This window comes from Apteryx rowi, unplaced genomic scaffold (genome assembly GCF_003343035.1).
Source record: "Apteryx rowi isolate R43461 unplaced genomic scaffold, aptRow1 scaffold_692, whole genome shotgun sequence".
In the NCBI taxonomy this organism is placed as follows: Eukaryota; Metazoa; Chordata; class Aves; order Apterygiformes; family Apterygidae; genus Apteryx; species Apteryx rowi.
Window position 1 is genome coordinate 83816 of NW_020450974.1, and position 27389 is coordinate 111204.

Genomic DNA, 27389 nt, shown 5'->3' on the forward strand with positions numbered 1-27389 from the left:
TGCATCAGGAAGAGTGTTGCCAGCAGGTCGAGGGAGGTGATACTCCCCCTCTACTCAGCCCTGCTGAGGCCACATCTGGAATACTGCGTCCAGTTCTGGGCTCCCCAGTACAAGAGGGATGTGGCACTACTGGAGCAAGTCCAGCGAAGGGCTACAAAGATGATTAGGGGCCTGAAGCATCTCTCTTATGAGGAAAGACTGAGAGAGCTGGGACTGTTTAGCCTGGAGAAGAGAAGGCTGAGAGGAGATCTTATCAACGTGTACAAGTATCTGAAGGGAGGGTGTCAAGAGGATGGAGCCAGACTCTTTTCAGTGGTGCCCAGCGACAGGACAAAAGGCAACGGGCACAAACGGAAACACAGACAGTTCCATCTGAACATGAGGAAAAACTTTTTCACTGTGAGGGTGACAGAGCACTGGAACAGGTTGCCCAGAGAGGTTGTGGAGTCTCCTTCTCTGGAGATATTCAAAACCCGCCTGGACGCAATCCTGTGCTATGTGCTCTGGGTGACCCTGCTTGAGCAGGGGGGGTTGGACTAGACGATCTCCAGAGGTCCCTTCCAACCTCAACCATTCTGTGATTCTGTGTGATTCTGTAAGACGGTTTATCTTTCAATAAAATATAAATTACACGGCACATTCTAAAGCTTGATGATATCTCAAGGAAATAGGTAATTCCTCAAGGCATTAAAGATTTTATTTCAACTTGATTCTATAGCTGACATAAGTTTAAGCTGTGCCCTTCTGGCATACACTTTGCAAGGAAATGTTTTTAGCCACTGGATGCTGAGAGAGATTGTGTACCTTCCAACTGGAAGGATGTCCGTGAGTACACATGGATCAAGACTCACAGCCACCAGGCAATCATAAACAAACTACTTCCCACCTACCTAGGAAATCAGAACATAAAAAACTTTTTGGCCTAAAGCTACTGACYGGCTAGCTGTTAGCAAGGAGGTACACTATGACTGTAAAGCACTAGATAGCTAAGAAAAAATGAAATAGTAGACAAACATAAAATTCTGCATACTCAGGTCCTTTTTTGACCTGAACAAACAAACAAAGAAACACAAAAAAATCCAAAACAAAGATCCCCACCCAAAAAAGCTGCAATATACAGTCAAACTCTGAGATACCACCTCACCACGACACCTACCTTACCAAAGCAAAGACATTCCAATAAGAACATTTCTCCAGGAAAATAGATGGCACTTTGAATTCGCCATCTAAAAACCCCACACAACCTTGACACACTGGAAAGGGAACCTCTTCTGTTCCCATCGACTGTGCATTCTTATCCATTCCTGAAATCAGGAAATAAATTCAGACTATTCAGGAGTATCATACCTTAAGAAAAAAAAAAAAAGCTTTCTTCAATCCTATCTCCTAGCCTTTAAGCCCTCTCATCTCTCCTCCCCCCAAATTAACCTCTCCCAGTTCATCAGTGAAAGCAGAATTCTTGCAGAGCAACACACGTCAGTGGAAACGGACCTTGCCAGACCAGGAAATAAAAAGCCTCTCAACACCTCTTTACAGCCACCATTACCAAGGCTCACAGAACATAAACATTAAAATCTACATTGCAAAACATGCTAATCTCAAAGTGTTGCATACCTCACCCAGTACATAAAATGCTCCATGGGAACTAGATGGATAAAATGCAAGAATGACTATGCACCAAAATACGTTCAGAGGTACCAACAATCTTTTTCTCTCCTTCTCTCTATTTATGACGCACTAATGACTTGCCATCTGCTTTTTGCTTTCTTGCCCTCAATATACCCCCTGTTCCACAGGTATTAACTACCAGTTTCTACCAATTAACTACCAACTAGCAAGTGATATAACTAATTAATATAACTTTATTACAGTACAACTGCATCTTTTACTAAATTTGTTTAGCTTGTTTTTGTTTGTTTTTTTTAATCCGGGGAAGGGAGACTAAACTGAAAACTTGTTTATTTCTTCCCCACTGTATCAGCTAGGCTAAAAGTACTGACAGTAATTACTTTTACAATTTCTACCCAGTCATTATTAATACTCCAGTGCTCAACAAATACTGATAACTTCATAGAGCAAATCAAAACCCAGGATGTAGCAACTTTGATTTACAACTATATGTAGGCAAGCAATACATAACTTAATACTTCAATACTATATAGTGCACTCATACCTGGTTTTCTCTGGTCATTGTAGTTAAGTCGTCTTGTAACCGTCTGTTTTCTTTCAGAGCTATTTCCTTTACTCGTCCTGTTTCTGCAAGCTCTATGTGGGATGCATCAAGCTGGCGCTGTAGACTAGTTATCTCGCGGTCTCTGTTGCTCAGCATGTCCTTCAGCTGGCTATCAAGTGGGGGATTTTGAAAATTCTATTTAAAATGTCCCTTCTCATACTATAGCACATACTGCTGAAAATTATCAGACATAGGCTCTGAATACACAAAAAAATTTAGAAAAAGATGCTAAACTTCTTGCTCTGCAAAGGCTGACAAACAGGTTATCATCACTACACAGGCCATGAGTTAATAAAGTAGCCAAATAAGCTAAGGTTTTGAAATCTCAACATACTCAAAATAGAGTTCATCTTCAACTTTGAAGATTTATCTGGCATAAAAAGTTTACACATTTATTATGCAATTACAGTAATGACAGATATTTTTGTTTGTCTGTGTTTGGTAGTAGTTACAGTTTGTTAGTGATTGCATATCAATACTATGAAGGAAGCAGACAGATCCATTCCAATATTATAGCTTACACTTGTGTAAGGCAACAGTCAAAAGAGTAAAGAAGAGAGTAAACAGAAAAAAAAATAGAAATATTCATGAATTTTCATAAACTTTTGCATTAGTTTTTTGCCACAGATACTTCATGCATCACAGTACCAAAACTTCAGTTAAACTGGTCTTCAGATGTTTAACTGTTTTCTTTTGAGAAGTCATAGGTGTAGAACTGGTGTTTGAAAATTGGCAAGAAAGGATCAGATAAAACTCACTAAAAAACTACGAAGCAAGAATTTAAAAGCAGACAGTAAAGCAGAGTATTTTAATTAAGAGCATGCTGGTAATTTAAGCAGGAAGAATTAGCTTGCCAATAATTGGAGATCAATTCCGAGTCTGAACCTAGTAATATCTAGAGCAGTACTTAGAATGCTACAAAGCTACTTTTTAACTGAGAATTAAGATTGTTACTAATTAGGAAAAACAAAAATAGAAAACAATTGTTAATGCCTGTCTTAACAGTATCTTAGCAGCCTACCATGTAATTGTAAGGAAAGTGTCTTCAAAAGTCACATATACCTTTTTCAACAGCATACACTCCTTTACCTGACTTAAACAGAATAATTACACCAAAAACAATTAAATACCAAAGTAATTAAGACACCAAAGTAATTTAAAAAGCCATCTACTATAGCTTTAAGACCACTAAAGATATTCATTGGAGAAAACAAAATTACTAAAGAAAGTGTTTTAGTCTTTACTTACTCTTTTGAGGACTCCAACTCCGACAGAGTTAGTCGCAAGTGAGTAATTGTTTTTTCCTGTGGAAATAAAAGCAAAAATTGTATTCAGTAACACTGTATTGCAACACACCAGGATACTTCAAGCTAAAGACCTTTATATTTAAACCTTTATTTTAACTCTTCAACAATCAGTAATTGCATCAAGTAATTGCACATTCAGATTTTCAAGGTTCCTTCCTTTATTGGTAAAGGATTGACTTGTCATTAAAAAGAGAGGGCAGTCAGGTACAGACTCTGCGACCTCAAGCCAGAATCTTATTTTGATATGACTCAAGATATACCTCCAAGTGCAAAATGCAAATAATATTCCTCTATTTCTTAGAGTGTTGAAGGACTACACCAACAATCATAATTAAAATTTTGTTGAGTTGACAAATGACCCTTTGTATTGCCCAGATCCAAACATAATATGCCCAGAGCTCTGTGCAGTCTTTTGTCATCAAGGTAAAATATCTGCCTGAAATGTAACTGCACTCCACATGGAGTACAAAATAGTATTTTTATGGCACATACCTTGTTAGCTAAGTTGTCATCTAAGCATGCAATTCTTTCTGTTTTTTCATCTACGGTTTCTTGAAGACTGTCCTTTTCTTTATCCAAAACAGTAATAGTACTTCTAAGCACATCGACTGTCTCATCCTGTGAGGTGCTCCTCTGGTTTAACCTATCTACAAATAAAAGAATAAGTATTCTTGATTTTAAAAAAGCAAATAAAAGGAAAAAAAATAACAAGGGGTTACCTATTTTCTCCTCTAGCTTTACAATTTCTTCTTGAGCTGACTGCAGTTCATCCTTTTTGAGAGACAACCGGTGCTGTAAATCTTCAACAGACCTCTGGAGTTGTTCATTTAAGAGCCTAGGAAATCAATATAGAGTTCAAAAAACTTGGGAACTTTGTCAGGGTCATCAACTTGAGGATCTTGAGCTGCATGAAGTGCTAGAATAGTTCCAGTGTAACCTCATGATGGGGTTGTGCCATACTGACCAGCAGCATGGCTCTGGGAGGGAGAAGACTGTCAGGGATTGCTGAAGACAACACCACTAGATTGCCATGGCCCCAACAGCAAGTCCACCTCAACACCATTCCAAAAAGGGGCAACTGAACCTGTGTAGAACCACTCTAATCCTCTGAAATATTCACTTCCTCTCATTTCTGTTACTCATTTTTTTACTCTTAGCCACGTAACTCCTGTTACTTATGTCTTGTTACTCTTAGCCATATAAAGATTTTAATATGTAGCTTATAGCAGTGGTTATCAGCCATACCACTCCACATTTTAAGAACCATAACCAAATCGACAACTACAGTTCTGATCCTACTTTTAAGAAATACAGAACTGAAAGGTGTATGAGATCACCTACCTACATGATTGTTTTAGCAAAACAATTAGCAAAAAAGTATCTGAATAAACTAAAAAAAAAGTACAAAACAAAATTCCAAAGCATTTAAATGGACTTATTTTAAAAATTAGTTCAGGAAAAAAATCCCTCTGAAATGGGTTTCCGCAAGAGCTACAGAGGCTTTTCATCTTTAAAAACACCAGAACACAATGTATCTGAAGATAAAGATTGTTCTCATTCAATTTAGAGCTAAACTTCACAGAAAAAAAATGAGACGCCAAACACAATAGTATCAAAATGCCACCATGGACAAAGTGGAATCAAATGCTGAAAAAACTACAGTCCCACTCCTTATCTCCCCTTTTATTTATATATATCAGTCAATGATTTCCACTAAAATTGTAAAGGAGTCTAATAAAATATTTCACCTCTATCAATGGAGTCATGATTTTACTAACAAATACACTTACTTTCTGAAGATTTTTCAGACAATGTAGCTATTGGTACAGGATTCCTCACACTTTTTCAATGTTACAATAATTTACAGGAAAAAAAATTGCTCCTTTTTAGAAAATCTGTCATGCATTTGTGTGCAAATACTGAATATTTTCCACAGATAAGCAGCTGTACTAGAAAGATACAGCACTAAAAAAAAAAGTGTTACGTGGGTGCTTTGGCACCCACGCGATGGAAAAAAATAACATGGGAGCCAAGCTATGGGAGCACCTTCTTTGTGCAATGGGGAGCCTTAGATGAACTCCAAGGCATGCCTCTGAGCATCAGCTCTTCTTAATTATCTACCCCTGCTATTGTACCATTATACAGTACAGTAATGTATAATATAGTACTGTTCTGCAGTCTTTCATGTGCCCCCCAGACCCTGGCTTGCAAAACATGCCTAAGTTCTCATCTACAACATTACCTGTCCAGTAATGTCTCTCACATCTCAGGCTCTCACTTCCACCTAAACCAGACCTCAGATTTCCAAATTTCTGTCCAGATTTTTTCCGTACTCTATTTCTACTTTCTCTTAAGGCCTCTTTCTATCTCACCATGTTTAGATACTTGATGGGAGTTGTTTCCTGAAACAGCTTTAAAACAGGCCAGCAATGATCCTACCTGTTTAAACGACCCTTTACAATACGTGGGTATACTTGACCCTCCCCTTTTGAGTAAGGTGGCAAAACTCCATTGGACCCTACGGATCATAAGATGTCAGCTCTCCAAACTGTAGTATGTTTGTGATAGTGACAGCATATGAAAGAGACTGATGCAGGAAAAATGGCTCAAGTCAGATGCCATACAAGAATGGCTCTCCATGGACCAACCACTCAACTGTCAAACTTCAATGCCTAACACTTGGCATAAGCTCTTCAGTATTACTGAAACCTCTGTAAAACTGGCACAGTTTGGTCCCACTGATGCAGCTTGCACAGGCATCTGCCTTTGTTTTAAGAAATGGCRTTTGGAAGTCCTTTAAGAAATTTCTGTTCTGCCACATTCATAAGCAGAGAACACGCTTTTAGGAGGAAGCAATTCTAGGAGGAGAGTTTTCACTCCGAATTAGACAGAAAAGTTTTCTGTGTATCTGCTTACCAAACGAGCCCAGAATGAGCTTGCTGTGAAAAGCCACCACAGCACTTTTCTTACTCACGTTTACATGTCCTTAAGACAAAAACATTTTGAAGATATTTTGAAAATATTTTACTGTGTTTCCCCAGCTATATAGATTTAGAACAAACAAAATTATGCGAGCATCTATGAAAGACCACATTTTTTGTTAGACTTACTGAAGTGAGCAAAGCTCAGCTTTAAATTGAGATGAATCATCTGATGTCTGGGCAAGTTTACTGGACTTCATTTTTAATTCATTTTCCAAAGAATTTATTCTTTCTTTCAGAACAGAGATTGTAGTCTTTAGTTCACATCTTTCCATCTCAAACTGCAATTAAAAAAAGACCATTTATTGTTGTAAAAACCTACAATTTTAGCTTTTAAACAAATTTAAGTTGAAAACAGCTACCAAAATTAATTGCTTGAAAAGTCTATCCTATTCTAGAAGTAATAAAAGCTTACTTGCTAAAAATGCACTTACCCCTTGAATATTATTTTCCAGTTCTGAAATATCATGCTGCATCTTTGATTTTTCAAGGTTAGCTGCTTCTTGCTGAATCTGAGATAGAAGTACAGGATTACATATAATAAGATACACATTTTTAGATTCAAGCATGATTTAAGAAAACAGTGCTCTGTACTCTTAGATGAACAATCCAACGTAAAGTTATTTCTATAAAACTACAGATTGTATGCTGAAAATACACCACTGCAGGTCAGCATAACATTGTTCTATATGAGTTAATCTTTTACAGGACTTTTAGAAGAAAAAGTACATTTATATTTGGTCCCAACTGAAATAATATCTGTGAGTTGTTGGAGAAAAATTAGAGCTACAGGGCAGCAGGAAAGGTAGCAAGCAAGTAGAGTTTAATGTTCTAAGTAATTTGAAATTAATTTAAGAAATTAACATTATATTTGTGCAAATACAACCTTGGAAATATGAAATGTAAGACATATTACAAACTTAACTGGTCTTTCTCCAAGCCTATGAAGAAATCTTGTTTGAAATGATTTGTCTGGTCTCACTTTAGTGCACGACTGCAGTGAAATTATTAAACAAACTCTCAAACTTTCTAAAGACCCGAGCATGATGCTTTTTGTACAATACTCTTTTCACATATGATGTGACAACTCTATTCCAGTTTCCTTTTCTTCTAAGAGTATCAAAACAAGATCCATTCAAAACCTTGCAACTGCTTTTCTTTTTTAGAGAGAAGACATACAACTAAAAATCAATGCTTTTAGCATTTTTAAATCTAGACAGGAGCTAATATTAAGGCCAGTATTTCTTTCTGTCAGTGCTTAACACTTACTTTACCAAAGAGTTAAAAATATTTGTCTTTCCACTGTTTCTAGCATATGCATACATTGTTTACTCCCTGTGGTTACAGAGAAGAAAAGGTTTTCTTTTTGTCATGGGATAATGAGGCTTTAAAATAGGTGTGCTAAGACTACAAGAAATGAAGTCCATTTTAAACTGAGGCGACACCTTGCTCAAAAAGTGGTTAAACATTGCATTCAGCAGTTTTGCTCCCTGTAGATATTCCAAACTATACCCATTTATTTTAATTTTAAATAATATATATATTTTTGCAACTATCCACTTTCCAAAACGTATACAGAGCTGTGAAACTAAAACAGGCTCACAACCTCTGGTTGAGTTTGCATGGTTGGCCTTAAGAAAAGTTTTTTAGTTGCAAGTGAACATTTCTGACACAGATATCAACTAAATAAGACATGTGAAAACTAGTGTCCTTATTATATAAATTAGAGTCACTTTTCAGGTTATATCTGTACTTTGATTTAGTTATCTAAAAGTTGTCGAATTCTGACTGTCTTAATAAACAGGCACTGATTGCTTGCTAAAACTAAAGGAAAGAACCAAGCAAATTTTCTTCTCTTATTATTTAAAAGAAAAAGATTTTTGATTTCTCCCTGTAATAGGCATAAACAACAAATCTACCTGGATTATGCTTTGCACAGACTTTCAGAAGCAAAGTTTTACATGGTTATACAAAACAACTGCTTTCAAAGTAGTTTAAGTGCAATGATCTATTCAACCAAAATATCTATATAGCCAAAGTTTAGGATGACATGATGTTAACTGCATATCTCAAAACTCCTCATGATTCCATTCTAGCAGAAGTGATTTTGAAACGATACTTCCTGTTATTTAGGCACTGTTTATACAAACATATTTTTCTGTGCATGGGCATATTTACTTTATATTTTTGCCTAGATACACTTCAAATTATCATATAGGTATTTTAAACTGCAGTTTATATTCACACTCTAGCTGAATTTCCCTATATAAACAAATCTACTACTGTTGTCCTGTCTTCATAACTTAACCCTATCAATAGAAATCCAAATCACAATTATAAGGTTAAAATTCATATATAACAGTAAATATTTCTGAGCTAGGGAGATAACACTGTTTCCACACAAATCAATGGCAAAAGGACTATATTGCTATTATATTTTACTGGTGGGACAGGGTTTCTTGGTTTATTTTTGTTGTTTGTTTGTTTGAACTTTCAGAGGGCCTAGTTTTTGATGTCCTTTCACAGATGAATTTCTATGTATAATTCTTTAAAGTATGAACTAAGACTTTCCTCCTCTTCCCTCAGTGGGCTTTGGTAAACACAGTTCACAATGATACACAACATCCAAAAATAAGTTGCTACTAAATACCCATAAGTTAAAAGAAAATACCAAAGTACCACCCAGCTATGCAAGATATTTCAACGTGGTGCACACAGAAAATGCTGCTGGTCAGCTTTCTGAACAGTTGCACTAGAGCAGATGCTGCTGAAATAACTAAACACTTCCACCTGTTAAGCCGTGCTGAAGTACACACAATCACCTACAAGAAAGGATGGAGCTGGAAGCATCTCTCTTCCTCTGAATGGACATGTGTTAGCACAGAGGTCAGTTACTCACTGCACTCTGATAGACCCCAGTTCTCTATTTTGATGGTAGTAGATCAAGCTATGAAAACATTCAGCATAGCCTCTCTTGACATATGTATGCCCTTTGATCAATCCATGAATGATGATTTTTAAACTTCTGGATTTTCAGAAAGTTTTCTAAACCTGTATACATTATAATAATGGCCCAATAATGGAGTCTGAGGGGGAAAAAAAAACACCCCAAATTGTACACTCTTAATTCTAACCAAGTAAAACATTACACGTTAATGCTAGATGTCAAAAGATCACAGTAACATGAAAATTATTACTCTGTCAACAAGTATTTTCTAAAAGTTAGAAATAATGAAATTTGGCTTGCTATGAATTTATGTTTTATGGTTGAGTTATATGTTATTTAAAATACACTTTACTACAAAATAACGAACAATAACTAAAGATTAATTCATATAATCCATATAAGTAGAACATAAACAATAGAAAAAAAAAATCTGTGGTTGGGGCTTCATATTTGGATCCTTCACATCAAGATGCTTGCTTGCCTTCAGGCGTTTACAGCATGTTCCTCCCTCCTCATCCCCACATAGAGACTGAGGTTTCATTGATAATTCAGTCAATTCACCCAGCTCTCTCAAGTGAGTTTGAAATTAGACAAGTTTGAAAGTTATTGAAAAGGGGAACTGACAGACAGCCTGACACAAATAGTATCATCAAATAAGCCAAAATTTTCTATATACCACCTCACTGAAAGGAATGGAGCTAAAAAAAATGATTACCTTTAATTTTTCTCTTAGGCTTTCTTTTTCTGCCATTAGTCTTCTGAAGTCAGTCACTGCAATGTCTCTTTCCTCTTCCACATGACTTTGAGAAAGTAAATTATGTTTTGCTTCTCTTCTTAACCTGTTTAATTCACCTTGAGACTTCAAAAGTTTATTGTTTATTAGCATACATGGATTCCAATTAACACAGCATACACACTAACAAAATGAGAGCAAGTTTAAATGGTGTTATTATATTAGAATTGCTATTATATTCCTATTTTTCCCTAGACATCCAAAATCTTAAATCACGGAGGCACGAGAACTTATCCTCCCAACAAAGTTATGTCGTTCCACCTACAGCCTAACTTCACTCTATTTTCTTATCAGTTACTTCTACTTCTTCCTTGCTTTCCAACCTATATTCTTATTCTACTTTCTCATGCATTCTATTTACTTTTTCCTGATCTTTCCAAATGCCAGAACAGTAAGTTAGAACAGCTTTGAAGTTAATACCCTAACTTTGTAACACACCATTTTATTAAAAATGAATAAATATATATATATATTAATTATATTATTCTTGGTTATATTCTAATAGGTCTATACTCCTTAAGCTCTATTATGGAGAGAAGTTTTTTTCCCCTTTTTAAATAAACAATAGTACAGTACACGTTAATTAGTTAATTCAATGCCAATTATAAACAATCTCTTTTTACCTGCTCATAAAGAACATTTAATCTGTCTCTTTCTGCAGTCAATAATTTCACATTGGATTGAATTTCTATCATGTGTTTTTCAAATCTGTCTAACATGGACTGTAGCTCATCTCTTTCTCTGGTGACCAATCTAAGATCTTCACTCTGCAAAGTGATTAATAAAATTTATGTTAAAATATACATAAAATATTTGGATAATTAAGTAATACAAGAAAGAAAAAACTCACAGTAGTAATAATACATGAAAAATACATATGTAATAAATTGTAATTCCAGAAAAAAGCCTGTCATTGTTGGTATAATTCAAACAATAACAACTAATCAGTGAAAAAACGAAAAACAATAAAACTTCAAACATTTTCTGTTTATCATCTAATTGTATCTATTTTAAACAAAATGACCAATAATGAATGAATGTTACTATAAAATGTGAATAGGAAAATTAAAAATAATTTCACCGAAGTTCCTCTCAATTATTTTTTTGTTAAAAATATAAATTAAAAAATTATTACAGTCATTTGCTGCTGCTGAAGTTGAAAATGCATTTGATCCTACAGGATTTCCAATATTTTTTCAGCTTGTCTTGACAACAGGAACAGTACCTTTTCTGGAGTCCTACGGCTTGGGCTAGACCTTCGTTTTATCATTTTCTGAAGATATTCTAGTTCTCGCTTATAATAATCTCTATCATCTTCTAAAGTCTTTACAAATGCATCTAGACGAGATGGAGATTTGTCTCCTAGGGCTATACCATATCCTAATCTCATTCTTTCTATTTCTAGGACAAGTTCTCGTTCTGCAGAAAAAGAAATAAAAACAATTAACTGTATAGGAACCTCATGAAATTCCATAAAGACATTTGCATTTGGGATGAACTAATTCCCTGCAGCAGGTCTGCTGAAGAGGACGTAAGGGTTCTGGTTCATGGTATGCTAAATATGAGCCAGCAGCGTGCTCTGGCAGGAATAGAGGCCTAACAGCATATTGGGCCATACCAACAGAGGGATGTTATTACCCCCCTTTACTCAGTGCTCATCAGACCACATCTACATTATTGTGTCCAGTTTTGGCCCCCCTAGTACAAGAAAGACATTGAYAAACTTTGGTGGTCCTCCCCTGGACTCGCCCAGCTGGTTGGGCGCTAGAGCATTTGCCCTGTGAGGAACGGCTAAGGGAACTGAGCTTGTTGAGCCTGGAAAAGAGATGGTTCTAGGTGGCAACCTAACAGTAGCCTGCCAATGCCAAGAGAAGGATATCAATAAGATGGAGCCGGGCTCTTCACTGAGGGCATTGTGGGAGAACAAGAAACAATGGTGATGAACTGCTACAGGCAAAGTTCTGATCTGATACAAAGAAAACATTTTTTAATCCAAAGATAAATTAAAAATGAAACAGGTTGCCCAGAGAGGTCGTGGAACCTTAGAGGTTTTCATGACCCAGCTGGACAAAACTCTAAGAAACATGGTCTGACCTCATTTATTCAGAGAGAGAGAGAGTGAGAGAGAGTGAGTGAGAGAGAGAGAGAGAATAAAAAGTTTTGGACAAAATAATTTATTCTGTATGAAGCTACTGTATTATTAGTATTAGGATGTCTTATAGGATCACAATAAATGGTTCATCTTTCACTCCGCAAATAAAGAATGAAAACAGGCTTTTGTGAAAAAAATTAACTTCAGTTCTGACTGAAGAACTACTGTGCTTTTTATTTGACACATATCAGGTCTCTTAGTACTATTAGTTGTATCTTAAATATGATTTTACTATCTCAAAAATTATAGAAAGATCATTTAAAGGAACCTATATTTGATAATTTACCTTTTATTTCTAAGTTCTCTACTTTTTCAGACAGTCTTTGTTTCTCTTGTTCAAGCTGGTTTAACAATAGTTCAAGATTCTCTTTATCATCTGATTTTCCAAAGAGTTCTTCACTCAGTCTTTCTTTCTCTCTACGACAGGAACACAACTCCTGAAATAACAAGCAGTATTACAAAAAATTTAAGTGCCAATAAAGATATTCATAAAAAGTCATTTAATATTTTATTAGACTTCACTACATACTTTTGTTTAATATGGATGTTTTACACTTTAAAATTTGTTAAAGACCATCACTGTTTTATACTATTTTTTATTGAATTGAAGTAAGCATTACTCTTGACATACTTTGCAATCTTTCAGCTTATTTTGTGACAACATGATGTAGCTCTTTTAGTTGTTAAATTTATTACATTAGTTTAATAGAATTTGGGGGTAATACAAGTTTTCTGCTTAAAAAAAAGCAAAGCAGTGGTAATTTTTATAACAAAGGAAAGAATCATCTGGATGACTATGATAAAAGTGCTACAAACCAGACACGGTAAGTGGAAAGACGAAATCATATCAGGAATTTTTTGAAGATACTTCAACTGAAATTATTTTTACTTACTGATTTAAGTCTTGCTATTGTTTCTTCAAGATCCTGTATTTCACCGTGTTTTCTTTCAATTTCTTTCTATCAACCAAAATTAAACTACATGTTAAAAGTTATATATGTAAAATGACAACAATTCCTATGTTACAAAAAAAAAAAGGAATCACATCATTTTTGTAGGAAATGAAGTATAATTATTTCCTTGTAAATTGGCAGATTTTAAGTACACATAATCCAGTAAAGCTCCTAAAAATTGAAAGCATATAAAATTTGCTCCATACACACCCATATTCTTTTTGAACACAGCAATTAAACGAATTACTGCTTGACTTCTCATAGAAAAAAATCTCCAAACACAGGCAACACTTGCCTATTACATACCAATAGTTTTAAGAATCTCAGAATTTTGTTTCATACTGAGTTCACAGAAGAATGAAGACTAAAAGTGCCTCTTAAATTAAATAATCTCACCTAATACAGTAAAAAGCCCAAACTGCTGCGAGGAATCATCTTTCAGAGAGAAATTCTAGATAATATTATGTAAACTGGGGGAAAAAAAAACAACTCTGTAATCTTCCTATACAAGCTGATATGTAGTTTGTTGTAGCTGAAGGGTATAAAACCACCTGAGAGCTGAGCAGATCTTTCACATTGTAAAGTGTTAGTGATTACCTTTGCTTCTCCTATTTCCTTATCTGCAGTCTCAAGCACAATTTCCTTGTGTCTTTCCAACTCCTGTGCCAAGTGGTCTATTTCATTTAGTTCTTGACACAGTTCTTCATTTTTATTGCTTAATTGCACTACTTCACTAGTCACATTTTGTTTAGTGTCCAACAGCTCTTGGATGCGATTTTCAAGTTCTTTGTTTGTTTGTTGAAGATACTCAACCTAAAAGATATTTTTCATTAAAATATTAATATGTATTGTTAAACAAGATAGTAAAAGTTCCTCCAAATCTTCCAAAATACAGTATCTCTAGCTCGTAATAAAAAAAAGACATTCTGTTAAAAAATGGCAAGATTTTCTATTGTTAGAACATAATAACTATCAACATGGAAAAATGATTTTGCAAAGGTGCATGGTGAAGGATTCACTATTGCACCGTGTTCCTTATATAACCTACCAAAACATAATGTTTATTCTAAAAATGTGAAGTACTGAAAAGCAGAGATCTGTATAGAAACCTGTGCCAGGCATCAACCCAGTAGACCCAGTGTATTCAAAGCTTTCCTAAATTATCCCAGATGTGAGGAAAGTTTCTTCTGTCTACCTTTCTGGTATATTAGTTGGACTTAGCCTCACTATTACTCCTTCATGAAAATAAAGCTTTATCAGATTCCTAAGACTGATCTTGCCCCCAACATATCTCAGCATCTTAAACACAACATCCCCAGAAATCCTGCTCTACAGACATTCTGGTTTTGACAGTGCATTTCCCTCAGAGTAAATGGAAGAGAAGACAGAGACATTTAGCAGAAGGAAAAATACATATACAATAAATTAAACTACCCAGGGAAATAGAAGCCTGGAATATCTTGAAAATATATATACCTCAGGATAACAGAGGTGCTGTCACTTCCATCTCAGTATCATTCTCCTCAAAACTCCAGAAGGAATTATTATTGTAGACAGGAAAGCAAGCCTGAGCCCTCTTACATTCACAAATACTACTTTGGGGAGATATCCACCCATTTTCAGAGAGTAAAAGTGGTATACTGGCACCGAGCCTGAAGAAATAGCCTTGCTGGACCAAAACTGGCTTTATGCTGCTCTGGAAGCACAGTGCATACACCTGCATACACTCCTGTGCAGTCAATTTGCGTTCAGCATGACTTACTAATTCAGGATCACTGAACGTAGCTGTACTGCTTCCAAGTCATAGCTCGTCTGTATTCTTGCAGCACTAATAAGAACTAATAAGCTCTGCAATCTGACTCTGCAAGCCACTGTACATCATGCACAACTGGTATACAAAACAAAACTCAGCAGGAAAAACAGAATTGATGGTGTGTATACACAGATGGGCTTTACTTGATCTGTAGTCTAGCATGTCCTACATTTCATTTAGAAATTCTTATTCTGAGACCAATACTGAATGCATGCCAACATGCACATTGAATATAACCATCTGTATCTTAAGCTTATTCTTTCCTTGCAAGTCTATGTCAGAGGAAAGGTGAGAACCATTTGAATTCAACAAGGAGGATTCACCACTATCTGATGGGATCACCTGCAGGACTACTCCTCATCATACATATATCTACACAGTGTTAGTTTCTAAAACATAAACAGAATGTATGAAAAAAACAAAATTTTTAAAAGAAAATAAATCTTTTCAAACTTAGTCAAAACAGTTTATCATACAGAAATTTTCTGAATACTCTTAGATGAACATTACTATACACAAGTGTGAATTCATAATTTTTTTTAATCAAAAACATTCTAAGAGATTTTTAAACTAAGAACTGAAATTTCTTTAAATAAGAAACACTGCTATTGAAAAAGCAAAGCAAGCAAGTTAGATTGAGTTTATATCCAAAAGTGATTCTTTTTAAAAGAAAAGCTGGAAGGTTTGGGGGGGGTGTTTTGTTTGTTTTTCTAAGATTGCCATTATTTTTAGCTTTGACTAACTGCCAATAATAAATCCATTACCTGTAAATTTAAATGGGCAATAAGCTTCTCATTACTTTTACTCCTTGATTCCAGAGACATAACATCATGAGAGCGACCGCCATCCAATGCTAGCACTAGACGCTCTATTTCTTTATCTCTTAGCTCAACCTTTGAGGAAAAAAACGTTAGTTCTTTATTATCTTCTACACTGTTTTACAGAACCTTTGTTCAAATAAACACTTATGTAACATTCAATAAGAAAAGATGCACCCAGTAATGCTGTGTTTCTTTTTAACATCCAAATATTTTTGAATTCTGGATTTTGCTGAACAAAGAGATTTCTTTGAAATAAAAATAAGTGAATCAAAGGTAAAAGCTAAGTTTGTGAAAAAATACTGAAAAAAATTCTTATCAGATTATTTGCTTGAAGAGAAACCAACAGCTTTCATTTAAAGTGAAATTAATAGATGATGTAAATTAACCACCTGAGGCTAGCATTTAAATTTGTGGAACCAGCTTTTAAACCAGATAATTCTGTCCAATGACTATATCAGTGTGAAAAACAGGGAAAATTGGAAGAGGAAAACCAAGCTGAGAACAAAAAAAGAGGATGGTGTCCACCAATCCCCAAATACTGAAAGATACAATAACATAAGAACAACTGGTGCAATTTCCTCATTTAAAGATAATACATACCTTATTGATCCGTTCTAATTAAATATTGTAAAATCTGTTGGCCATAGATTAATTTAAAAAATTCAAAATTCAAAAACTCTAACTGGTCGAAACTGTGAAAAAAATACACATATATTCTTCCAGCGTATCTGTAGATCAAACTATGATTTTCAAGCAATTGATGCTTGTGCACTAAAAAACCCTAGACACACAGAAACTCTACTTACAATTCTCAAAAACAGGTCTTTCAATGTAAATTTTAAGATGCAAAATACATTAACAAGAGCAGTAGGAGTATAACTGCATTTAAAAGTATTTTAGCATTGCTGGTGTCTCAAAAAGTATAAAATCAAGAAAGTGCAGAGGAAAAGAAATAAATCAATTTATGGGATTTAAAATAAATGTATTTCACAAGACCTTCAATGCTTTCCACTGAGGTTAATACAAAAATTATAATCAAGGCTATTGCAATGACTAATGCAGCGAAATAATAAATGCTGTAAGCATACCTGTTTGCTATAATTTTTCATTCCACGTTCAGATATCTCCAATTTTTCCTGTAGTTCTGTTACTTCTGACTGAAGTTCATGAATTCTGAAATGTAGCAATATATTGTGTATGTGGATTCACGGAAAAATTATACATGCACAACAATTCGGCATTAGTAGTTTCTCTTTGCTCCCGAAAGAAACGTATCAATAACAAAAAGTTTTGTTCATACAAAATATTAATGCAGAAAATGTTGTTTGAGATATATTCAAAATAAGAAGATCAGAAATATATTTTTTAAATTGACCAGAGCCTCTCACAGTACAGGGCCCCAAGTCTGTATTACATAATCAAGAATATCACAGACTTCCAAAATAAATACACCTATGCAAAAAAAATTACACCTAGCTTCTTTCCAGAATACCTGATTTAAAAATTGATATAACTGTAAAACCAATAAAGAAATCTTAAGAGAAATCCTTTAAGAAAGTAAGCAGCTTATTAAATACTCATTACAACTTTGTCATACGCAGCACTGCCAATCACAAAGCAGAATCCTACTTAAGAACTTGAAACAACATGAAATGCTATCTCATCTCTGAAAGGCAGAAGAGGAAAAAAAAAATCACAGCAGCAGATATTTAACATTTATATTATAAAAATTCTTTAAATTACCGATTATCAGCCACCTGAAGAAGGTCTGCAATATAAGGGTCCTCTGGCTGAGGAACTGGATAGGCCCTAACACCTGACGGGGGAACAGGCTGGTCTATCTGCATGCGTTGACGCCTGAATGGAATGCTTCTTTTTCTGCCACCTAAAAAAGCCCAAACCCAAATATTTATTACTTGAAATGAAAACAAGGGACTCTTTTTTTTTTATACATAAAGAAAATTCATATTTATTCAGCTACTTCTGAATTGGCGCGTTCCATCATTTTATCTTACTGATGTATGCTGGTGAAAATTACACGTGCTGACAACACCATTCTTGCAGGTTAGTATCAGTTTTGTCACAATCCACCTTTAAAATAAGGAAATATGTGAATTCCAGCACAATTAGTTTCCCCCAGCATTTTGGTTCCTAAATATTCTACAGCTCCAAGTTGTAGAATTTGTTACTTTTTAACCTTCCCTCCATATTAAACAGTAGCTATAAGCACTGGAGTCTACAAAATGCTACAGAAAAAAAGATTTTGGCTCTTTAGAGGAAACCCCCCCACATACTATTTAGCAACCTAGACAAACGCAAGAAGATAGAGAACAGGAGAAGTAAGGAGGCAAAAGACAATTTATTAGCAGGACAGGGGCTAGAAAAGTGGGAGACTGACTGGTACAGTAACCAGGTCCACTGGCAGTTAAAGAAAGCAACTAAAAAAGTTAAGTTAAAACATCACAAAAACCATTTTGTTTTCACAGTTAAGAATTATTTTATGACTGACCTAACCTCTGCATTGTTTATTAATACTTCTTTTCCTTCTAGCCTCTTGTCATTTCAGGGAATTAATAAATTTGCATCATAGACATAACAAAGCAGAATAGGTTATTTGCTTGAATGCAAAATAAAACATAATACTATTTCCAGAGGGAACAATTACTTCTCATTACACAAATAAATAATATCACACTATATCTGATGATGGAAAAATCCCAGGAGACAGAGGAGTAAGTATGGAGAAAGACACAAAAAAGTGTAACACAGCATCTTTGAAGTGAAAGATATGAAATGCAAAAAGATGTTAAAAAAAAAAAAAAGGTATTTTTTCCCCGTAACTACATACTAATTTCTTTCAGATGCCAAAACCACATAGGTAGTCAAATGACTAAGAGAGAAAAGACTTAGTTTCAAAACTTCACAAACTACTACTTCTCATTATTTCCCTTAATTTCAAAAAAAAGACAAAGAAAAGGAAGCAAAGGAGAAAGAAATTAACCTAAAAGTTACATACAGTACATTTTAATTTATCAAAAGACACTTTAAATATTGTTAGCTTCCAGAGGGTTGAATTATTTGTTTGTAACCTGCTACTACTGGATCTTGATTACAAAAATCTGAATTAGTCACTCACATATCATCAGTTGATTGTCAAGAAGATCCAAGCATCAAACGAGACCTGGCTCTGATTAAATTAGTGGCAGCATTAGAAAATTAGCCACTGATTGAGCTTTCCAGTCATGTTTTAATTTAATAGTCTTCTATTGACTCCAGGTTCATATTCAAATCTGCCTACTTCTCTGGAAATATTCAAAACCCACCTGGACACAATCCTGTGCAATGTGCTCTAGGTGACCCTGCTTGAGCAGGGGGGTTGGACTAGATGATCTCCAGAGGTCCCTTCCAACCTCAACCATTCTGTGATTCTGTATACCACAACCTGACCTCAGAGCCAAAAGTTTCAAAAGGTAATGTTGTTGTGCTGGATAGTGTTATTTTGTTGTAATAAGCCCTCTTTCCATACAAAAAGAAGATAAGGTCTGGAAGAACCAGAAAAAAAGCCTACAGAAAAGTAAAAAAGTCTATGACTATTTACACTTACCTGGTGTTTGCACCACTGCTTGTAGATTCTTCTCCTGAAGCTGCTGAATTTTTTCAGTCTTGGCTTTGTTTTCTTTTTCTAGCATTTTAATTTTATGTATATACTGGTTATTCAGAAATTTCAAGTCAGCTGTTTCATGTTCAACCTTCCTTAAGGTAGCTCTCAAATCTTTGAGGGGGAGAAAAAAAAAGCAGCATTATCCTTATCATTCATTATTATTCTTCCTCATAGAATCAACACAGACATAAAAGAATCCTATGCTCTTTTCCATAGATGAATTTTTCAAATGTCCTAAATATTGCATGTAGCTTTTATACTCTTTTAAAGATAACTCTAAACTTCTCCAGCATTTCTGGTTCTGCCAAATTGTTGAGAATATAAGAGTAAAATGTCTGAACTTCTGCTTCACACACATTTTACATACTTGCTATACTTGCACTGCTTCCCTTGCATTAGAAGAATTCTTGGCATAGCTACCTATATCATATTGCAATAGCTAGATATGGGTATCTATTCCCTTTTGCCCTGGTCAGTCTAACTCTACATGATGGCCAACAGAGAGACAAGGGACTACTGTGACTGCCTTGTGTCAAAGAAACGTAACCTCTGTACAGAGGATTAAGCTATGCAAGACAGGACTGTATTTTGCTAGTAGAGGAAAAAATGCCTTAACCTTGTGATGAGTTACTACTTAACAGCACCAACAATAAACAAATAACCTCAGTAAGCAGAATTATTTAACTATGGATTTCTATTCTTTTACCTTACAGCATAACCACTTCGGGTTTCCCTTCATGTTCCCATCACTACCTACCTCAGAACTCTTCCCATGCCTTTTATTTTGCTTAGCCAGCAGGCCAATAAAAAAAAAAACCTTGTGCTGCAGTTAGTGTCTACCTAGATGTGTTGACTGGCCAGATGGCTGCTGTTGGAGTTCTCCCTCCCTTTTCATCTTAGATAGTACCTCTCTTCTCTACCTCCCCTTCCCCCCCCCCCAAAAAAAATCCTTTAGGACCTTGATATGCTTAGAGACTTCAATTCCCCTATCAAATATGGGTGAAACTGGTCAATAGGGTTAAAAGTTACTGGAAATGATAGATGGACAGCATTATCACAAGAGTTTTGTTTCATTAAGAAATCAAACTAAAGAAGAGCGATTTATCAACATATTAACTGTCATAACTTATGCTGCTTACATGATTTTGGCTTTAAAAACTTCAGTGCATTCTTTTAAAAAAATGAATTAATTTTTTATCAGTTGAGTGAAATATTGTAAAAGAGAACTAAAAAGGACTATACACATATATATACACACACACACAAAAACACAATAAGTATGTATTTATATATATTTATACAAATAAAAACCCTTTGTAGAATAAAGGCACATTTCACAACAGTATTTCTGCATTTTAACTAAAAAGTAGGATTTCAAGATATGAAAGCATATGTGAAAAGGTTCGAATGGTTTCATGCTTAATTAAAACAATGATGTGTATGAGCTCAAAAGCTTTTTAACTAGAAAAGAAGTATCTGTACATAAACCTCAATTCATTAAAGGTGTCATTCACATAAATAAATACATATATGTGAATTTGTAGATCAGAGATTTGTCCACAATTTTATTTTGACACTGAAGGATCAAAAAAGCATCACAATTTTTATATTACCTTTAACATGACGATCAGATTGCTCTTTCAATTTTAGTATTTCTAAATGTAGTTCATTATTTTCCCTGGTAAGTTTAGCATTCTCTGTTTTATAAGGTTCCAAAATAGCATCATAATTGCTGCATTCTTTTTCAATCTTTCCAGCAGATAACTTTGCACTGCGCAGGCTCTCTGTTGTATGGACAAGGTCACTAGAATCATGGAACATGAGATATGTTAGAAACGTTATCAAATTTTAAATTGCAGATGCCATTTTTTATTTTGATGTTAGGAAAAAAAACTGTTGACTGAGACCCTATTTACTGTAGAACAAATGGGTTCAAAGAAAGGCAAAGAGAACATTCATAATATTCACGTAAGAAAAATGGAAAGATCGCAATCATTCACTTAAAAAAAAAAAAGGAAACAAGAAAGGACAGGACGAATATGCAAAAAGAATTAAAGATATGGAAAAATCATATAAAGAGCTTGCATCTAATAATAGAATAAACTCTCTTTTCTACATAGAGAAATTCAAACCTGACAAGCCGATTTTTTCCTCTAAACACTACTTAAGTTGTAGTACTGCTTACCACAGAAGAAAGTTACCACAAAGTCAACAATCAAAAAGACCAGAAGGGTACTACTATCTATATGGAGATCAAAAGCTACATAAGAGATTAGTGATAAGTAGCTATAAACATTTTTGTGAAAATAATATCAAAGACTGAGAGATTAAACCTGTTAGATATCAGAATGAGACTTAATGTTGAAGATAGATTATTTCACATTTGCCTACATAGAGTTCTTTCATCTGTAATAGGTGCTAACTAGCACTAGAACCAGAATATTAACCTAAGCACATGTTCAGTCAAATATAATTGGATTACTACAGAAATTACTATGCTCCTAACAGCATCAAAGCCATGAAATGGCAGAAATATTAAGATCACCTGAAAGCTTGATTTTCTTCTGTTAGGTTATCTATAACAACTGCAGATATAGCAAATTTGAACATATACTTCTCCAAATGGAATCATAAAAAAGTGAGCTGTGAACACTTTCTCTTCAGTCACAGTTCAGACATCAGCAAATATGACCAGTTGTGTGTCTTTTAATCACCTATCAATAGTAACTATTATGTTAGAAAACACTTAGTATATAAAAGAGAACTCTCATATAGGTCTAAGAGAACTATTAGTTCTGTTACAAGGCTAAAAAACAGGATTTTCTTAGATTGTAAACCTTAGAACTATCTAACAATCAATTTAAATTAAATTTTAAGATGTTCTCATTGCTTAAGCAAATCCATTTGACTCCCTCAGACACACAGAAACAAAACATTAGCTTTGAGATAACATTATTTGAAAATAATCTTCAAACTAAGCATTTTCATTCATATGTCATAATCAAAAAAGGCATATGACTATTATATTTTTTAGCAAATCTCCTTTTGAATACCTAAAAAGTTTTTCCACCAGAGGTAAACTCTCCACTCCCAATGGCTGCCGATAGCCCAGTTGATCTAGACGCTTCCTGAGATTAATGAACTTTCGCTCTGCGGCTGTGGTCATTGTAAACACACCTCAAACTTGCTTTCTCACACTCAAGAAAAACAGGTCACCTGCAAAAGATTGTCTGTTACAGCATTTGTCCTTTAAAACTACAGTAATATAGAAAACAATAATGGAAAAATTTTTTTTGTGTAGGAAATATATAAGCATGTTCTTAAAAATTTAGGTAAATCAAAACAATTAAAACTTTTAGAAAATTTTTACACATTTCTTTACAAAGATGTATTTACCTTGAAAATTAGTTGTTTCTATCCAAACATTTCATAACATATTATAATATGAACATAAAATTCTCTTTCCAGCCTGTAAGAACTGAATTCTGAAAAAAATTTCACTATGGGAAGATGATAAAATCAGTGGATTCTGATTCTTTGAATCACAGTCATCATGGTATCTTCCACAAACCAAACTGACGGCTAATTTTCCAAAATCCCCCATGCTTTTTTGCTTTCTTATATAAATTTTACTTATTAAGCCAACCTTTTGTAAAAATGTGAAAAAAATGTAAAGTTTTGAAGGCAGCATAACATTTTGAACTTGACCCTTCTTCTATGTGGGAAAGCAGGAAAGAAAAGACTCTCAGTGTGGTACAGTCCTATCCGCAGTTTCCTGAAAAATTCAGTTCAAGGATCACTTTGTGAGGTTTTTTTTCTTTTGATTGATTGATTATTTTTTATCATTAACATGGTCTAAAAGGGTCCAAATCAGCACTACTGTACCTGAATCCAGAGGAGAATTTTATTTTTGCCAGATATATTTGAGGGAGGAAGCGTTTTCACATCATTATGTCTTTTGGGATTTAGCTACACAATGAGAAATGTAATGGAATACTAAAGCTGATGTTTCTCAGATATGTGAATACATATCTCCTCAACAGTTAGTAATATTTTAGTAAACTAATTATTTATGTAAAACATTTCCCTCATGTTTCTTCAGGAGTTGCAGTATTAACCTGCTCTTTATGCAGAAGACCTCGGCAGCCAAACTACTAATCAGAAGAAGCATTGTTTACATCTCATATACAGGTGAAAGAATATCATTTGTTATTTAAACCATGCTGTTTCGTAATCTCCCAGATTTTAAAACAGAATGAGAAAAAAATTATGCAAATATTTAAAATGAAATTATTTATTAATAATAAAGTTAGAAAACAAAGAAGTTTCTCTCATGTCTGAAGCTGGAAAGGAAGATTTCATCTAATTGTATCAAAACAATACAAATAGGTCTAGCAGCAGGACTATGGATGCCAGGCACTGCTCAACAGATGAGAGAAAAGCACCACTCCTGTGAGCACAGCATCTATTCCAGAGACTACCAAAATACTCATTTGAGGAGGTTCAGGATGTTGAGATATTAAGGGGCAACAGCATGGAGAACAATTCCTTACATATTGTACTGGGTTGGTTGAAGGAGGAGGAACATTTCCTTTTGCAAACCAGTAATGGACAATATTAAGTCATTCTTCTAAATGCCCTTCATTCTCCTTTGGCAGCTGAAGGGAAAGCTGTAAGTGATGACTTTGGTATTTCTGCATTCATRTTGAGGATTCTTTATGTTGAGTTCAAAAAAGGAGTGATTGCGTTACTATGTCTAGATCTAATCTCAGGAATCCATCTTATATTACTTACTAGAGAAATAAGCTAATAACTCCTGAGCACATTCTCTCCTTAAGAATCGTATCAGTTAAAAAGATGAATTTGTATTATCACATCAAAAAGCATCTAGTAACTTCTCCATCAGGAAAACATGGCTTTCTTGAGATATAAAGCAAATAGAAGAACTGCTGTACTGATTCAGTAGAAACTAAGATCTGTCTGGCCCAATACCCTGCATCTCTGATGGTAACGACAGTGAAAGTATAAAACATAAATAAATGTGAGGTAAAACTTCCTCTTAATTATCTTATTTTTCTATAACCTTATAGTGTAGGGACTTTGTGAGTCTGAAGTTCCACCTAAATCATTATATTAATACAGCCTGACAGACCCTGCTTCCATGTCTAACTGTTTTTAGAGTCTTTAGCATGCTTATATCCAAATATCTGATGGCAATGAATTCTTGATTTAAACTGTACATCTGGAAAAGTACAGCCTTTTGTTTTAAACTTGCCATATGATAAATTCATGGGGAGACTTTTTTTTGTAATTATTGTAAGACATACTAAATAATTGTTACTTAGTCATATTCTCAGTCATTCATGATGGTATATTATATTTAGGAGGGATATCCTCCTCAGTAATTTATTTTCCAAAATTTTGTGGTAGTTTGTGCAAAAGCATTGCATATAGTTGATTATCCTTGTCACCCCTTTCTGTGCCTTTTCTGAGACTGAGAGCAGCTCTGAGCACCTTGTTTTTGAAATGTGGCTGCACCAAGGATTTATACAGCAGCCATAAAGATATTTGCTGTAGCATTCTCTATTGCTAACGATTCTAACATCTCTTTTTCTGAGTGACAACAGCCACCCTAGAGCTCATGATTTGTATTTATCAACACTGACCCTTAACTCCCATTTTATCAGTTAGTCCTGTAATATTCTTCTGCAACTTTTTGGACAGCTCTTAACGATTCCATATAATGAGCAAACTTTTGTCCCTTTTGTCCCTTTTGTGTAAGTCATTCTTCAGATCACTTACCAGTGTTTTACAGCACAAATTTTTTTCTCCAAATCCAAAAAAGATACATTTTCCTAAAGGCTTTGGTAAAGAACCTTCTCAAAAGCTTTCTGTAAATTCAAGTGTTCTCCCTCAACTGAATTATTCTTACCCAGTCAGGTCAACCCAGAACATTGTTGTCTTTAAAGAAATTTAATAGTCTTGTGAGTCTTTCTGCCATGATTGCCTTGTTGACATGACTCAGAACATGTTGAACCTATTAGATTTGTCCACAATTTTGCTGAGATGTACTCGAACAACTTTGTTTCAATATGGTATTTCCCACATGAGAAAGGCTACATTAACCACATAAATAGCTCACATCATCCAATATCTATATATTTCAGGTACATTACCACTCCTAGGAAGAAAATACAATTTCCATTTTAGATGAGAAACATCTAAACATTTTAGATGAGAAACACAAGCTTTAGTGCAGTCAAGGCCTCCTGCCAGTCTGAAAACAATGCAGCAAACCTCAAGGTGAATACAGGTTAAGGCTGTTCCAAATGTAACACTTGCGTTATCAATTAGAAAATATAATAATAAAAAGGACAACAAAGATGGATCTTTGCAGTAGAAGAGATAATATGATCATTAACCTACAGGAAAGGAAATTAAGACTACTTCATCAACCATGGAAGGAAATTACCATATTAATATGCCATGAAAAGAGTTTCTTTACAGAGTCCATAACATTAACAAAGAGAATTACAAACTGGAGTTTCCAGCATCATCTCTGGAAAACACCAAATTCATTTTTCATTCATGAGATCTGAGCAGCAGAGCTGGAGGCATTTGTTTTGTGAAAGATGTTCACAAAGCATCTGTTTCTGTCCTGGAATTATTGTGTAGCTCATTTTGCTATAAAGAGGTAGTTTTTTTGGTTTTTTTTCCACCCATATAAAAAAGTCACCTAGTGGACTAAGCTTACTATAGTCTATTACATTCATATACAGGATCCATGGCTGTATTGTGAAGGGCAGTTGTTGTAATGGCATTTTCAAGGTACCCTGAGTAAATCTGCATTTGTTGTTTTGGCACAATCTGCTTGCAAGTTGGTTTGCTGGGAAAACACTTCTGACAAAGATATTCAGGCACTATGCCTACTCTGAAGTGTCACCAACTTGCTAATAGAAAGACAGCTTTTGTTCTACGAAAACAGATTTCTTTGAAGAGTCACTAAAAACTGTAAGTTTACATTATAGCATAATCTCCCCAAACTGTATGGAAAACCTCTCAGCAACCACAATCTACACCTACAGAAGGCCTATCCCCTTTGAAATAGGTTTATTTTTATTTTTCTCACCCTCCCTCCCTGTCGGTCTCACCAGACACTCCGTTAAAAGCATATTCTCCCAGAGCAAACCACTATGCAGTAGCTGAGACGTTTCAGTGGGGCCTCGGCAGAGACACTGCTCCGGGCGGGGAAGGGGAGGAGACGAGGGCCCGCTGCGTAGACCTGGAGCTCGTGCTAAACGGCTCTCCCCGGCGTCAGGGGAAGGACGCACGGAAGCGGCCCAGCACAACGCTACCCTCCGGGCTGCAACAGCGGCCGCTGCTGGGGCTACAGAAGCCCGAGGCGACCGCTGAGCGCCGCCCGCGAGGAGACGCGGACCCACCGGCAGCTCCCTCCTTCCCCGACTTGACAGCCCGCCCCGACAGGGCCGCGAGGAGCCATGTCCGCCCGCCCGCCGCTCCCTCGCAGCGCTCACCCAGGCTGGCTCTCCCGCTCCGCAGGCTCCAGCGCAGCCGCCCAGGCCGGACCGGCGGTTTGAAAATGGCGCGCGGAGCAGCAGCCGCTTCCGCCCCGTCACCTCGGCAACGGGGCCCGCGCCCGGCCGCGCCAACCACCGCCCCTTCCCGCGCCGCTCGCGCTCCCGGCAGCCCTCGTGCCGCGGGGAGGGG

General features: G+C 35.5%; 1 protein-coding gene across 4 annotated transcripts in view; it reads right to left on the minus strand.

Moving 5' to 3' along the window:
- The window catches only part of CEP135 (centrosomal protein 135), a 43397-nt gene that overhangs the window by 15220 nt on the left and 788 nt on the right, over positions 1 to 27389 (minus strand). For 3 of the 4 annotated variants that reach the window (XM_026086427.1, XM_026086429.1, XM_026086430.1), the window contains exons 2-20: positions 22715 to 22877; positions 21275 to 21465; positions 19605 to 19772; positions 17744 to 17885; positions 17089 to 17173; positions 15944 to 16072; positions 13964 to 14179; positions 13307 to 13372; positions 12700 to 12850; positions 11487 to 11680; positions 10885 to 11028; positions 10184 to 10327; positions 6956 to 7033; positions 6651 to 6802; positions 4260 to 4375; positions 4033 to 4187; positions 3482 to 3537; positions 2174 to 2342; positions 1245 to 1304 (exon numbers count right to left, since the gene is read on the minus strand). In XM_026086427.1, the coding sequence (XP_025942212.1) occupies positions 1245 to 1304; positions 2174 to 2342; positions 3482 to 3537; positions 4033 to 4187; positions 4260 to 4375; positions 6651 to 6802; positions 6956 to 7033; positions 10184 to 10327; positions 10885 to 11028; positions 11487 to 11680; positions 12700 to 12850; positions 13307 to 13372; positions 13964 to 14179; positions 15944 to 16072; positions 17089 to 17173; positions 17744 to 17885; positions 19605 to 19772; positions 21275 to 21465; positions 22715 to 22827 (2529 nt within the window). In that variant the 5' untranslated portion in view covers positions 22828 to 22877. The remainder of the gene's footprint in view (positions 1 to 1244; positions 1305 to 2173; positions 2343 to 3481; positions 3538 to 4032; positions 4188 to 4259; positions 4376 to 6650; positions 6803 to 6955; positions 7034 to 10183; positions 10328 to 10884; positions 11029 to 11486; positions 11681 to 12699; positions 12851 to 13306; positions 13373 to 13963; positions 14180 to 15943; positions 16073 to 17088; positions 17174 to 17743; positions 17886 to 19604; positions 19773 to 21274; positions 21466 to 22714; positions 22878 to 27389) is intronic. The other variant, XM_026086428.1, reaches the window with a different exon arrangement.